Source organism: Hylobates moloch, unplaced genomic scaffold (genome assembly GCF_009828535.3).
Source record: "Hylobates moloch isolate HMO894 unplaced genomic scaffold, HMol_V3 SCAFFOLD_9, whole genome shotgun sequence".
NCBI classification, from domain to species: domain Eukaryota; kingdom Metazoa; phylum Chordata; class Mammalia; order Primates; family Hylobatidae; genus Hylobates; species Hylobates moloch.
The window spans coordinates 14820075-14834413 of record NW_026652284.1 but is presented as its reverse complement, the minus strand read 5'-3'; the positions used below and the strand labels follow the sequence as shown (position 1 = coordinate 14834413).

The 14339-nt window shown below is 57.2% G+C and overlaps 2 protein-coding genes across 7 annotated transcripts in view; one reads left to right on the top strand and one right to left on the bottom strand.

Annotated features, from left to right (window-relative positions):
* ZBTB17 (zinc finger and BTB domain containing 17) overlaps positions 1-9635 on the top strand; it is a 36836-nt gene extending 27201 nt beyond the window's left edge. For 3 of the 4 annotated variants that reach the window (XM_058444639.1, XM_058444638.1, XM_058444640.1), the window contains exons 3-16: positions 2950-3156; positions 4322-4510; positions 5156-5296; positions 5610-5735; positions 6297-6574; positions 6656-6798; positions 6895-7195; positions 7600-7687; positions 7780-7896; positions 7976-8096; positions 8302-8432; positions 8766-8975; positions 9063-9173; positions 9252-9635. In XM_058444639.1, coding sequence (XP_058300622.1) covers positions 2952-3156; positions 4322-4510; positions 5156-5296; positions 5610-5735; positions 6297-6574; positions 6656-6798; positions 6895-7195; positions 7600-7687; positions 7780-7896; positions 7976-8096; positions 8302-8432; positions 8766-8975; positions 9063-9173; positions 9252-9535 — 2445 coding nt within the window. In that variant the 5' untranslated portion in view covers positions 2950-2951 and the 3' untranslated portion in view covers positions 9536-9635. The remainder of the gene's footprint in view (positions 1-2949; positions 3157-4321; positions 4511-5155; positions 5297-5609; positions 5736-6296; positions 6575-6655; positions 6799-6894; positions 7196-7599; positions 7688-7779; positions 7897-7975; positions 8097-8301; positions 8433-8765; positions 8976-9062; positions 9174-9251) is intronic. The other variant, XM_032759033.2, reaches the window with a different exon arrangement.
* Positions 9636-10653: 1018 nt separating this feature from the next.
* The window catches only part of SPEN (spen family transcriptional repressor), a 91389-nt gene continuing 87703 nt past the window's right edge, over positions 10654-14339 (bottom strand). For all 3 annotated transcript variants that reach the window (XM_032759030.2, XM_032759031.2, XM_032759032.2), the window contains 4 exons: positions 13460-13969; positions 13101-13295; positions 12234-12392; positions 10654-11807 (listed from right to left, as the gene is read on the bottom strand). In XM_032759030.2, coding sequence (XP_032614921.1) covers positions 11676-11807; positions 12234-12392; positions 13101-13295; positions 13460-13969 — 996 coding nt within the window. In that variant the 3' untranslated portion in view covers positions 10654-11675. The remainder of the gene's footprint in view (positions 11808-12233; positions 12393-13100; positions 13296-13459; positions 13970-14339) is intronic.

Below are 14339 nucleotides of genomic sequence, written 5' to 3'. Positions count from 1 at the left end.
TTAGCACTTGGTCCGCCCCCTCCTGGCCCCCTCAAGCTGCTCTTGCACCCCTGGGAAGCCAGTCCCTGCTTGTACTGGTAAGCGCATTTCAGCTGCTGCTGATCTGTCTGTGGGTACAGGGCCCTTCCCTCCCTCCCTCTCTCCCTCTTTCCCTTCCTTCCTTCCTTCTCCTCTCCTTTCCTTCCCTTACTTTGCCCATCTTCACTTCTTCCTCCCCGCTTCTTATCATTTCTCCTGTTTTCTTCCCTTTTGGTGCATTTCTCTTTTGGGGCAGCCCTTCAGAGGATTATAGATTCCTCTGTTTCTCCTCCTAACACCCATGTGTGGGAGGAGCCCACTTCTGGGCGGGCATCTTGCATTGGAAAAGTGCAGTAAGCACGGTGGAAAATGTTGCTCATGGGCACACAGCTGCTCTCTTGGCGGGTGGTGGTATGTGGGGGGCTGGACAACCACCCACCCTGTCCTCGGGGCCTTTACTAGTTTATTATCTAGCGAATGTGTCTTATCTAATCTATCTAGCTTATCCATCCATCCATCCATCCAGTCCCAGAACAGCTGTATGGCTGGGCGGGGCTGCACTTGCCAGGAAGCCCCAGGGCACATGGCCACAGGGAGGCTCATCCCAGCCTTGGGCCCAGACAAGGCAGATTGATCCTGTCCCTCCCCTTGGCTAGGAGTCTTCTCACATGACTCTTCCCGGCAGGTCAGATGGTTTTCCTGCTAGAGGGTTCTTTGTACCTCTGGGGGTTCAGCTGATGCTCCCCAGGTTGTTTTAGCACCTGGGTGGCTGAAGTTTCGGGTTGGTTCCTGGGGAAGGTGAGGAAGCCGGGCCCACAGCCTGGAGAGAAGGGTTGGGCCTCACTTGCAAGTTCCAGATGGGCTGCTTCTGAAGCCAGTTGAGGATTTTGCCGTGTGGGCCCTGGTATTCCCCTCTTCTGCACTTGGGGCTCCTGGGTATGTAGAGGGTGACTGGCAACTAAGGCCCAGGGCTTGCCACCCACACACCTGTGTGCTCACGTGACCTTTTCCACAGCCAGGAGAAGACAGCTCTAGGGTTGACATGGCCTGGGCCCACCTCGCCCCTGCCTTTGGTTCCTTCTGCACCCACCTTGCCCTTCGTGCCCTTCAGGTCTTGATCCACAAGCTGGACATTGGTGCCTCCCCATGTCCAGTGCATAGGAGCAGTGCAGCCACGATTCTCCCTTGCGTTCCTTCAGGTCACAGATGGGAACCTGCTGCTTCCAGGGACTGAGGACAGGAGAGAAAGGCCTCTGTGCTTTGCTCCAGGTGGCTGTGTGCTGCTGCCAGCCACTTGGCTTTGGTGCGGGGCCAGCTGCCCCAGGGCCTTACCTCCTGATTTCAGGGCCGGCCCTGGCTCTCCAATGCTTACAGCTATTTAGGAATGTCACTGAGAGAGCCGAAGCCGGCGCGGGGATGTATAGGGGGAGGGAACGGCTGTTTCTGGGTCTCCAGTGGCAGCAGCAACGCTGAACTTGTGGCTCGGAGGCTGATGCACTGTGGCTCATGCCTGTTGCCACTGCCATGCTCCCCGTTATTTGTTGCGTCACTTCCCCCTGCTCAGCAGATACCCCCACTTGTAAAAAGTTTCCAGACATCACGTGGTGGGGGGCCTTGGCGCCCTTCAAGGCCAACCTGTGCTGGTGTGAGGGGCGTGGCTTCCTCCACGACTCATCACAGCCGGACAGCCATGCATGGCCACAGCAGCTTCAGAGCTGTGGCAGTGATTCACCCCCAAGATGTTGATGTCACAGGGGAGTGCCCGAGCCGGGGCAGAGCTGCCGAAACTGGGGGCGGAGAGCCCCAAAGTGTCCCTCTCACCTGCCCAGAAGCAGGGGGGCCAGCCCCGTGCAGACTCAGGCCTCAGAGAAGAGGAGGAGTAGGCAGAGAATTCACTACCCCTTAGCAGATCCTGGGCCAGGGCGTGATGGCCGTGCCCAGTTGAATCTGTCTAATGTGGCCCCAGACAGTGGGTGTTGATTTTTCTCTTCAAACATTCTGAAAAATGGGTTCTTTCTAGGAAAGAAGGCCCGCTTATTTTCCCTAGACGATTGCTGATGTTGACGCCGACTCTGGGTGGTGTTGGGGCGGGAGGGAGAGCTGTTTTAGATAGTTACTTAGTCACGGCTTGTGCGGTTCAAGATTGCTCGGCACCGGGCCATGGAATTTTCCTGAGCATTTCCACTTGTGGGATTTCCAGGCATTAAGTGAGGCCCTTGACAGAGAAGTTGTGGCCAGGTCAGCAGCTCTTGGGGTCAGGATCAGAGGTGTTTCTCCTGGGATGGCCACCAGGACACAGGTTTCTGGAGTCAGAAGACTCCACAACTCTAGGTAGTTCCCATGAATCGGAAAGAGAGGGAGATCTAGGCTTTGTCGGGAGATGGGGTACATGCAGAGCCTGAGAGGGGCCGAGTTCTGCAACGCTGGCTGATGAAACACCGTCTTGTCTTCACCTGTCCATGAGAGAATGAGAAAATAGGAAACTTTTCTTAAAGACCAACATGTCCAGTTGAAACATCTGTCCTTTTCTGAGATTGTCATGCATTCTTTTTGTAACATGTTAAAGTGACCGTGTCTTTTCATTTTTGAAATGATGACACATTTCAGTGTTCTGTGTTGTTCCCTTTTTCGGCTTTTTCATGTTATTATCAGGCTGAATATGGAGGCGGCTGCCTCGTGTTGGTGCCCCAGTGCTTTTTAGTTTGGGCCACTTTTCCTGGCCAGTAAACCCAGGAATATAGGAGCCACCAGTTGGTTGAGTTTGGCTTGCAGGGGGTATCTGGAGTGAACTGCCCTTTTGTGGCAGAAATGCCCTCACTTGTTTTAATTCTGTCTTCTCCATGGTGCTCGCCTGGGAGTTTGGGAGTGACTATTGAGTGTGTCTGACGTCTTTTCTCCATGCTAACCCCAATGCCCTTTGGCTTTCTTCAGCCATGGACTTTCCCCAGCATAGCCAGCATGTCTTGGAACAGCTGAACCAGCAGCGGCAGCTGGGGCTTCTCTGTGACTGCACCTTTGTGGTGGACGGTGTTCACTTTAAGGCTCATAAGGCAGTGCTGGCGGCCTGCAGCGAGTACTTCAAGATGCTCTTCGTGGACCAGAAGGACGTGGTGCACCTGGACATCAGTAATGCGGCAGGTACCCCATCAGGGCTGGGGCTGAGCTTGCTGAGGGCCAAAAGCTATGGCTGGCCCTGTGCCATGCTAGGCCCTCCAGGGGCAGCACCTGCAGGCTGTGGGATGCAACAGGCCTCCCACACAGGCTTCAGGCCATGAGCAATTCAGTACTAAGTTCCTCCCACCTTTTGGGGGCCTGTTTGATTGGCAGTGGAGTGGTAAGAGGAGAACGGGCAGGAAGGGCTCATGATGAGCTCTAGGCCACAGTGAACACAGGAAAGGCTTCATTGGGAGCGGCAGAGAGCAGGCAGGCTCAATGCCCTCTGGCCCCTTTCCATGGCAGAGTCAGTCCTGAAGCATCTACCCCAGTGCTAACTAGAAGTGTGGGGAGAGGTGATGGGGAAGGCCTAGGGGCTGGGAGCAGTGTCAGGAAGACCTTGGGGTTGTGGAAGGAACTGGTCCTGGATTCAAACTCCCAACCCAGACTGGCATGACATGCCATGAGAAGGTATTATTCTCCCATTTTATAGATGTGGAAACTGAGATCCAAAGAGGTCAGTGACTGGCCTGGAGGTCAGTCAGATAGAGAGTTGGTAGCAGAGCCCTGATGAAAGTCAGGTTGGAGTGTCCTCCACTGGTGAAGTGTAGTGGCCAAATAGAGGTTGTGGAGGGCAGGTGTTCACACCATCTGTCCTCAATGCGGGGTGGGCATTCACACCTCTATCCTCATCCAGGGCAGGCATTCACACTCTGTCCTCCATGCAGGGTGGGCATTTATACCCCCATCCTCTGTGCAGGGTGCATATTCACACCTCCTTTTCTCCATGCATGGGCGGCATTCACAGCCCATCCTCCTCCATGCAGGGAGGACAGTTGCACCTTCTGTTCCCTGTGCAGTGTGGGCATTCACACCTCCTGTCCTCTGTGCAGGGTGGGCGTTCACACCTCCTGTTCTCTGTGCAGGGCAGGTATTCAGACCCTCAGCGAGCATTTCTTTTCAAGGGCTGTTGGCAGTGCTGAGATCCCCCAGGTTACCTGCCTCCTCTCCACAGAGGAGATGGGGCGATGCAGGCTTGCCACTCAGCTGTTCCTAAATCCCTGCATCCTGCTGCTGAGTGGAGTGGTGGGGCAGGCTGCCGGTGCCGGATCTTGAGGTGGGTCTGTGACAGCTGTCCTGTCCTTGGCAGGCCTGGGGCAGGTGCTGGAGTTTATGTACACAGCCAAGCTGAGCCTGAGCCCTGAGAACGTGGATGATGTGCTGGCCGTGGCCACCTTCCTCCAAATGCAGGACATCATCACGGCCTGCCATGCCCTCAAGTCACTTGCTGAGCCGGCTACCAGCCCTGGGGGAAATGCGGAGGCCTTGGTCACAGAAGGTAGGTTATTGGCAGCTGCTCCCAAGCAGATGGCCAGAGACCTTGGCTTTTGACGTGGGCTCTGCCTCTGACTTTCTGGGTCTCAGTTTCCTCATCTGGCCCTGCCTCGGTTGTGGGTGCTGGAGAGGGTTAGCCTCAGGTCTGAGGGTGGCCTCTCTGCCTGCCTTTCCCCTACAGAGCACCCGGGAGCCGTGCCTGGTTCAGTGCCTTTGCACATGGGCAGGATTTGCTCCTAAACCCTCCTGCGGGTCTATTCTCCTGAGCCCCTCCTTCCACTTCCCTTAGCTGCTAAGATAAAAGCCCTCAGATGCCCACTATGGGCCAGGTGCCTTGCTGTAGACTTCCAGAGGCCGCGTTCCTCCCTTTCCTAGTGCTGACCTCTGGTCAGCTCCCTTAGTGCACACATGAGGTCTGCATGTCCCACACAAGCAGGAACCATCACTGTTTTATTCCCAGTGTCCAGCCATCAGCCTGGCATGGAGTGGGTGCCCTGTGAATAATTTGGTGAATGAACAAATCAGCAAACCACTACTTAGAGGTACCCTAGGGAGGACGTGGAAGACCTAGCAAGTTCTGGGCCACCTCACACCTCCAAATGGCGGGCACTTGATGGGAAACGGCAGGTCTGCCCTGTTCCATCTCCAGGAGGGGACAAGAGAGCCAAAGAGGAGAAGGCGGCCACTAGCACGCTGAGCAGGCTGGAGCAGAAGGGACGCAGCGCACCCACAGGCCCCAGCAGGGACCTCAAGGAGGAGCGCGGCGGTCAGGCCCAGAGTGCGGCCAGCGGTGAGTCAGATGTGGAGGACCCAGCCGGCTGCCCTGTCACCTCCCAGCAGCCTGGGCACAGGGTAGTGAGGCCTGCCTTGGGGCAGGTAGCATGGGCACCTGTACCTCTCGAGCCTGTGTTACCCAGAATGACCTATTGTGTGTTCCAGGGGGTCTGTTTCAACCAGAGTAGACACAACAGCCTCAGCTAGGGGTGTGCTGGGGCCTCCCCTCCTGGGTCACACGCAGCCACCACCAGCGCGCTGGTCCAGGAGAGGTATCCGACCCCTGGGCAGAGGGTAGCAATCCAGCCTCCGGTGCTTCCCCCACCCAGGTGCAGAGCAGACAGAGAAAGCCGATGCGCCCCGGGAGCCGCCGCCTGTGGAGCTCAAGCCAGACCCCACGAGTGGCATGGCTGCCGCAGAAGCTGAGGCTGCTTTGTCCGAGAGCTCGGAGCAAGGTAGCCCCGCCCAGCCAGGGCCAGGCCCTTCCTGGTGCATCCTCCCAGGGCCCTGCCTCCACTGCGCACTGGGGCCTCCCTCTCCTCCTGCCTCCAGCTAGTCTCACTTGGAGTCACCATGCACTTCAGCTTGGGACACCTTGGTCTTCGCATGTTCTTGAGTCTCAAGGTCGTTCCTTGGCTGACCATGCTAGCCGTGTGTTTGTGAGCACAGGCACGTCCTTCAAAGCCCTGGAGCTTCTGCTGCTTCCCGGCTTTGAGCACCGCGCAGGGGTGCCTTGCCACCCACAGCAATCCTCCAGTGCCTGATGGCCGACAGCGCCCACCCCAGCTGGCTGAGCCCCCTACCTGCATCCCCCAAGCAGCAAATACCCAGTTCACAGGACTCCCGGGGGCTTTCCTTGGCCAGTGCTGGGGCCATTTACTGTCCCTTTCACATGTTGCCGGCGCCCCTCACATGCGCTCAGACAGAGAGGGCTGCGTGTGGGGCCCAGACCCAGGCCTGGCTGCTAGGCCCCCGCGCCCTCTGAGGCGCCTCCACGCTTGCCCTTTTCTCCGCAGAAATGGAGGTGGAGCCCGCCCGGAAAGGGGAAGAGGAGCAAGAGGAGCAAGAGGAGGAGGGCGCAGGGCCAGCTGAGGTCAAGGAGGAGGGTCCCCAGCTGGAGAACGGAGAGGCCCCCGACGAGAACGGAGAGGCCCCCGAGGAGAACGAGAACGAGGAGTCAGCGGGCACAGACTCGGGGCAGGAGCTCGGCGCCGAGCCCCGGGGCCTGCGCTCAGGCACCTACGGCGACCGCACGGAGTCCAAGGCCTACGGCTCCGTCATCCACAAGTGCGAGGTGAGGGAGAGTGTGGCCAGCCCTCCCCTCCAGCCTCCCACCGGCTGCCCCTCACACCCCGCTTCCCCGCTGCACCCGCAGGACTGTGGGAAGGAGTTCACGCACACGGGGAACTTCAAGCGGCACATCCGCATCCACACGGGGGAGAAGCCCTTCTCGTGCCGGGAGTGCAGCAAGGCCTTTTCCGACCCGGCCGCGTGCAAGGCCCATGAGAAGACGCACAGGTACTGCCCCAGGCCAGCCTCCTGCCCCGGCCCTTGCCAGGCCCGGCCTTTCACGCCCCAGCAAGCCCTGCCTCCTGTCGCCTTCTGGCCCTGCAGCCCTCTGAAGCCCTACGGCTGCGAGGAGTGCGGGAAGAGCTACCGCCTCATCAGCCTGCTCAACCTGCACAAGAAGCGGCACTCGGGCGAGGCGCGCTACCGCTGCGAGGACTGCGGCAAGCTCTTCACCACCTCGGGCAACCTCAAGCGCCACCAGCTGGTGCACAGCGGCGAGAAGCCCTACCAGTGCGACTACTGCGGCCGCTCCTTCTCCGACCCCACTTCCAAGATGCGCCACCTGGAGACCCACGACACGGACAAGGAGCACAAGTGCCCACACTGCGACAAGAAGTTCAACCAGGTGTGCGGACCCCTCCCGGAACCAGCTCCTGGGAGCCACCGGTGGCCGCAGTCGCATGCATGCCACGTGGTGGGGCGGGGGGGGAGCACAGCCCCGGCCTCCAGGAGCTCATCAGCTTGTTCACCCAGGAAACAGGCCCAGCGAGAGCCACTTCCGCGGGGGAGCTCCCGGCTGCTCTGCGGAGGGCAGGCCCAGTCAGGGCGGGGTTTGGTCCTGAAAAAATGGGGTGGGATGGCTTACCTCTCACCGCTGGGACCTGGGACCTCTCCTGACCCAGGAGAGATGGAGCCCTTCACGGACCCTGGCAAGCCTGAGAGTCGATTGTTCCTTTGTGGGAGGGGCAGGTGAGGGGGCCCGGGGCCGAGCTCTGTGGGGTGGCCCCCCTGACCCCTCCCTGGGCACAGGTAGGGAACCTGAAGGCCCACCTGAAGATCCACATCGCTGACGGGCCCCTCAAGTGCCGAGAGTGTGGGAAGCAGTTCACCACCTCAGGTAGGGCCAGGGCTGCCCTGGCTGCCCTCACACCCCTGCTCCTCGGCCACCGGTGGTGCCCCACGCCAGGTTCGCCCTCGGTCTCGCCACAGGGAACCTGAAGCGGCACCTTCGGATCCACAGCGGGGAGAAGCCCTACGTGTGCATCCACTGCCAGCGACAGTTTGCAGACCCCGGCGCCCTGCAGCGGCACGTCCGCATTCACACAGGTGGGTGGTGAGCGGCCATGCCCAGGGCTGGTAGGGCACGGAGAGGAGCAGGCACCCACACCTTCTGCCCGGTCCGCAGGTGAGAAGCCATGCCAGTGTGTGATGTGCGGTAAGGCCTTCACCCAGGCCAGCTCCCTCATCGCCCACGTGCGCCAGCACACCGGGGAGAAGCCCTACGTCTGCGAGCGCTGCGGCAAGAGGTCCTGCCCCCCTCCCCAACACCTGTTGGCCAGACACCCTACAGTGAGGGGGCTCAGAAGACAAACTGGGGGCTTGGCTGGGGACTGAGCTGACTGCTGCCCACGCCCCAGGCCCTGGTCCCAGGGGCCCTTTTCAGTCTAGAGGGTGAGGCAGGAGGCCCAGGTTGGGGCAGTTCCATGCGAGTCCCTTCCTGTGGCCCCACAGATTCGTCCAGTCCAGCCAGTTGGCCAATCATATTCGCCACCACGACAACATCCGCCCACACAAGTGCAGCGTGTGCAGCAAGGCCTTCGTGAACGTGGGGGACCTGTCTAAGCACATCATCATTCACACTGGTGAGCTGTGGCCCCTGCCATGCCTGTTCCTTCCCAGACCCTGCTGCCAGGTGGGGAGCAGGGGGAAGGAAGGGACCCCCAGACCCCAGCCTCGGATGCTAGCTCTTGCTGCAGGTGGCCATGAAGGCAGTTCTGTTCAAAAGAGGACCTCATTTTCCTAGAGCTTCCAGAGGTGCCAGTGTCACCAGAGACACCCATGCAGCTCTGGTGGCCATCCCAGAGCACCTCCTGCTGTAAAAGACAGGGTTGCTGGGCAAACGAGTCATTGAGGGCCTCCCACCCCACCCCTGCAGCCCCTTCCCCCAAAGGCAAGAGAGAACTTTGCTCCCCCAGGAGAGAAGCCTTACCTGTGTGATAAGTGTGGGCGTGGTTTCAACCGGGTAGACAACCTGCGCTCCCATGTGAAGACCGTGCACCAGGGCAAGGCAGGCATCAAGATCCTGGAGCCCGAGGAGGGCAGTGAGGTCAGCGTGGTCACTGTGGATGACATGGTCACGCTGGCCACCGAGGCACTGGCAGCGACAGCCGTCACTCAGCTCACAGGTGCGGGCTGTGGGCAGCAGAGGGAAGTCACAGGCAGCTTGCTGCCAGGGTGGCGATGATGGGGCAGTGCCCGTGCCTTCACCTTAGGCCCTGCGACTCTGCCCGCAGTGGTGCCGGTGGGAGCTGCAGTGACAGCCGATGAGACGGAAGTCCTGAAGGCCGAGATCAGCAAAGCTGTGAAGCAAGTGCAGGAAGAAGGTGAGGGGGGCCACCCGGGTGTGAATGTGGGCGGAGCCCGGGGTCCTTCCCACTCTGACTGCTGTCCCACCTCCACAGACCCCAACACTCACATCCTCTACGCCTGTGACTCCTGTGGGGACAAATTTCTGGATGCCAACAGCTTGGCTCAGCACGTGCGAATCCACACAGCCCAGGCACTGGTCATGTTCCAGACAGACGCGGACTTCTATCAGCAGTATGGGCCAGGTGGCACGTGGCCTGCCGGGCAGGTGCTGCAGGCTGGGGAGCTGGTCTTCCGCCCTCGGGACGGGACCGAGGGCCAGCCCGCACTGGCAGAGACCTCCCCTACAGCTCCTGAATGTCCGCCGCCTGCCGAGTAAGCTGGTGGCCCTTCTGACTGTTTATTTAAGGATGGATGGCACCCTGGAACCGGGAAGGGTGGCCTGTTCCCTAGAGAGAATAAATTGGATTATTTTCTAATGCTGCCTATAGGTCCCTGTGGGGTGGGTGGGGAGCTGGCAGCTATAACTGATGCCACAGAAAGGCTGTACCACCCAGGAACCAGCCTTCCTGGGAAGGTCAGCCCGTCCTTCTTGCCGAATGAGAGTACAACGAGAGCCAGGCTGGCTGCTTTGCCCCAAGTTGAGGAGTGGGCAGTACATCTTTTGAACCTTTTGGGAAGGTTCAAAAGATGGCATCTCTGCCACCAGGCTGGGGGCCCAGAGGGACAGGAAGGAGCAGCCAGGGGCTTTGATGGGGAGGTACGGAGCTGGTGGAGCAGCTTTCTCACTCCTGTCAGCAAGGAGTCAGGAGGTACCATCTCGGCTCCCCACAGTTGGCCCCAGCACCTGTGGTCCACCGTTCGTTCAGAGGGGGATGCCATCTCACACCAGGACAGGCCCATTTGTAGAAGCCCATCGGTATTGCAAGTGAGACCACCAACTTTATAGTCCCCATGTCCCTGTCCCAACTCCACAGCTGGTAGAGAATCCAGCTGCAGGGGAAGCCTGTCCCCAACTCCCATCCTTCTGTCTGGAGGCAGATAGATACAGGATCAAATGAGCCCCCAAGGGCCCCAGCAGGCCACTGCCTCTGCAGGAGTCAGCCTGCTTCACACTAGGAGAAGGGAAGAGGGGGCAAGAGACAAGAAACCAAAGCTTGCTAAAATGTTTCTGAGATGGCATGGGGTGTGGTTATATTCTCTATCATCAATCAATCAAAATTGGAAGTGCCTTCCACATTACCTAAGAACCAGTTAGGACTTTGAAGACACCACAAGAGTGAGAAATAGTTACGTTCAGTGTCCATGACCAAAATCTCCTTTGTGCAAGATAAAATTATCCTTGGGGAGGAGGACTGACTAGGAGGCAGAAGGGAAATAGTTCCCATGTACAGACTTGGCATGGGGAGCAAAAGCAGGATGAGGGCTGACTGTTCCCATAAGCCAAGGACCCATGGTTCGTCCTCCCACCCAAGTGACAATGACATTCACACTTGGTGTGTTTTATATTTTTTAATAAAGTTTGTAATCCAATGGACACACAAAACAAAACTGCGCTGAGAAAAACAGTTTCATAAATTAATAAGTGTTAGGAAGTTGGGGGAGAGATCAAGGTAATAGGAAGAGGGGTTAGCCAGTCTTTTTGTACAGGTGCCGTGTGACACTTCCACATCGCGGGAGCAGGACCCGTGCTGTACCGAAGTGCACTTATACAAATGAGTGGGCAATACAAAGTCTGAATATGAAAATAAGATTTCCTCTGAAAACACATTTTTGGCACAGATTAAAAAAAATGTATGTCGGGGATTTGATTTTTTAAGTCAGTATTATATATATTTATATATATTATATATTTATATATACACACATCCCAAGTTCTGCATATCCCACCAAGAGAAAACCTTTCTGTTTGCTCTTCAACTGTAAACTGTACATCCCGGTGAATCAAAGACGATGGCAGCAGGAGAATTAAGGTGACGCATCTGAATGAGCAAGGGAGATGGGGGTGGACAAAAAAACCCAATGAAATGTTCCTTGACCCCAAGGTCTCAGCAGAAGTTTGAAGTCCTTCCTGCGTTAAGAGTCCGCAATGTGTGTCTACACACACTGAGACATCCAGAGTGTCACAGCCTGTCTTCACTGGGCAAAAGTCCAAGTCACTAATTTAGTGCAAAGGCAGTTCTGTTTTGTTTCTTAAAAACAAAAAAAAAATTTTCATTCCACTGCCCTGTTCCTTTTCTCCAAAAAGAGGAGAGAGAAACCCAGCCCCAGGGTGTCTGCGAGTCCATGGGTTGGTGATGTGTCCTTGGGCTAAAGCATCATGTAAACATACAAGGTAGCAGCACCACTCCCAGAGGAAGTCTGTCCAACTGAGCCGGGCGGCAGGACAGCGAAAGGCTGGCCATCTGGCAGTGGAGTCTGTCCCCTTCGGCAGCTTCTTCCTCTGCTTGGCTGGGTTGTCCTTTGTTTTTGCTGCAGAGCCCTGGGAAGATTCACTGAGGTGATAACCACTCAGTGGCTCACACGGAGGCAATGACAATCATGAGGTGGGGAGAGATGTTGGAGATGCTGGCAAGGAGGTCAGGGGCCAGGCGGGACAGGTGACTCTCAGAGAACTCACAGGGCGGGAAGATCTGCAGCACGTAGGCAGGCTGGAGACAGGATAGAGAGCAAAGTAGGACCCTCTGTCTTCACCCCCACAACTCCATTTCCATTGGGTAGCCCTGAAGAGGCCCAATGCTAAGAGCCAGGCCAAATCAGTCCCCAACCAGCAAATGTGTCAGGACTATGTCTACTGGAAGACCTAGCAGATGTCAGAAAACCATAAACAGGAACCCCCTGGGGCCCTCTTCCCTATCTTTAAACTCATGGAAAACCTGTGTTCTCAGCGGTTCCCTGGGTTCTCTTCAGGATGGGTGATGGCGCCCCGCCCCATGTGCTCTACTGACTTCTGTCCAAAATGCCCCTTTGCCCACCTCTGGGGCCAGATCTAGTGGGCACCAGATGAGTCAGCCCACCTACCCTGACCAGCCCCACCTGTGGGTGTACATGTGAAGGAAGGACACAGGACAACCGACCTGATTGGAGCCAGGGTTGGGAACGTTGATGATCCCTGCCGCCTGCTTGGCCTGCAGGTAAGTGATGAAGGCAGCCTTGAGGGACTCGGTCTGGCTCACGACATCCTCTTGGTCACGGCCACAGGGCAAAGCCAGCAGCAGACAGTAATCTGTCTCCACCTGAGGCAGAGGCCAGCCACCAGTGAGCAGGGGCCTCCTAGTCAAACACCAGCCCACGTCCAACCCACAGTATCAGGTCCACAAAAACCCCCACCTCTGAGATGACTTTAAAGTCTACCCTGATATTTGAATGAAAAAAAAAAAAAAAAAGCTTTTTTTTCAACCTAAGAAAGCTGATTTAAAAAATAGTAATTTTTAAAAACTGTAAAGCCTTGTTTCTGGGTCTAGAGGTACTTTACATCCCCCCATCAAGTAGAAGCATAGTGGACCCTTCATTGCTCACTTCAAGAATACCGTTACTGGCCAGGCACAGTGGCTCAGGCCTGTAATCCCAGCACTTTGGGAGGCCGAGGCAGCCATATCACTTGAGGTCAGGAGTTCAAGACTGGCCTGGCCAACATGGTGAAACCCCATCTCTACTAAAAATACAAAAAATTAGCTGGGCATGGTAGTGCCATGGTGGTTCATGCCTATAATCCCAGCTACTCAGGAGGCTGAGGCAAGAGAATTACTTGAACGCGGGAGGCAGAGGCTATAATGAACAGAGATCGCGCCGCTGCACTTCAGCCCGGGTGACAGAGAGTGTTTCAACAACAAGAATACAGTTAATGCTTCCATGACAGGCCAGGGAGATGGGCTGGCAGGGACTACCCATGTCTTCTCTCCCTGTAGGTGGGGCAGTTGCTCACTTGGGCCTGAGAGTCTTACCGTCATCCTTCGGGCAACCCCTTCCAGCTGCGTTGCCTCCAGCCGCATCCTCTGGGCGATCCTTAGTGGGGGCCCTCCTTCAGAAAGGGGAAGGGACCGATGGGCCAGGACGTTGTTGCCAGAGACGAAGTGGAGCTGCACAGCAGCTGTGTCATTCTTGAGGGCCAGCAGGCCCTGCCACACGATGGGGTACTTCTGCTCACAGGGAAACAAACAGGAAGTGAGCTCATGGCCCCTCGCTGAGCCACGCTGGACACGGCCAGAGGCTGTAGCTTGCGGGTCTTAGCTAGGGAATCTTAGGACATTTGACATGGCATAAAACCTGGGGGCCAGGAAGGGCAGCCCCTGCTCATACTTACCTTCAGAAGTTGAACCATATCCACGGGTCTCTGGGAAGTCAGGTGTGGAGAGGAATCTTGTTTAGGGGTTGGCTGGAATTCAGTGTGCGGCAGAACCAGTCCTGGTGGGGTGCTGGGGCCAGAGGTTGTTGGGACAAACAACGGCTGTTTTGGGGCAGTCTGAGTGGGAAGAGGGACTGGGAGGTCAGGCTTCATGGAGACAGACACAGGTGAGGGGAAGGAAGTCGGGCCTGTTTCCACTTGTGCCCTCTGAACCTGGGTGTGAGGCTCAGGCGGCCTGTTTGCAGGTCCAGCTGGGAGGCGAGGCTGCTCTACTCCGGTCTGGGTCCCCTTTGCCTCCTGGGACACTTGAGGCATCTTGCTGCTTGGTGGCTGGCTGGGCTGGCTGAGTTGGGAGGGCGGGCAGGGTGGTGCGGGCTGGGCAGGCTGTGTGGACTGCACAGGCTGGGCTGGCTGTGTGGACTGCACAGGCTGAGGGGGCTGCAGGGGCTCACCTTCAGGAGGAGGGCCCTGGGGTCGGGAAGGAAGGCAAAGGGACAGAGTCAGTCTGTTGTGCACAAGCCCCTGAGCCCAACAAATGACCCAAAGGGCCATAGGGAAAGGGTAAGATGTGGCACCTCCCGTTGAGTCAGGCCCACAGAAGGAGCCTGAATCAACGGAGCTGCTCTCGGGGTTCCAGGTAAGGAGAGATCCCCCATTACCTCCCTCCCCATATGCAGAACTCCCCATGACGTGATCTAATACTTTCATCTCAGAACTAAGAAAGCTCTTTAAACTCATGAAAAGATCAAAATCTTTAGGGACTAGCTGACCAGTTCACTTGTACTCAACCACTATCTTTACCAAAAGGCGGATTTCTTTAAGTAGGGACAGGGTTTCA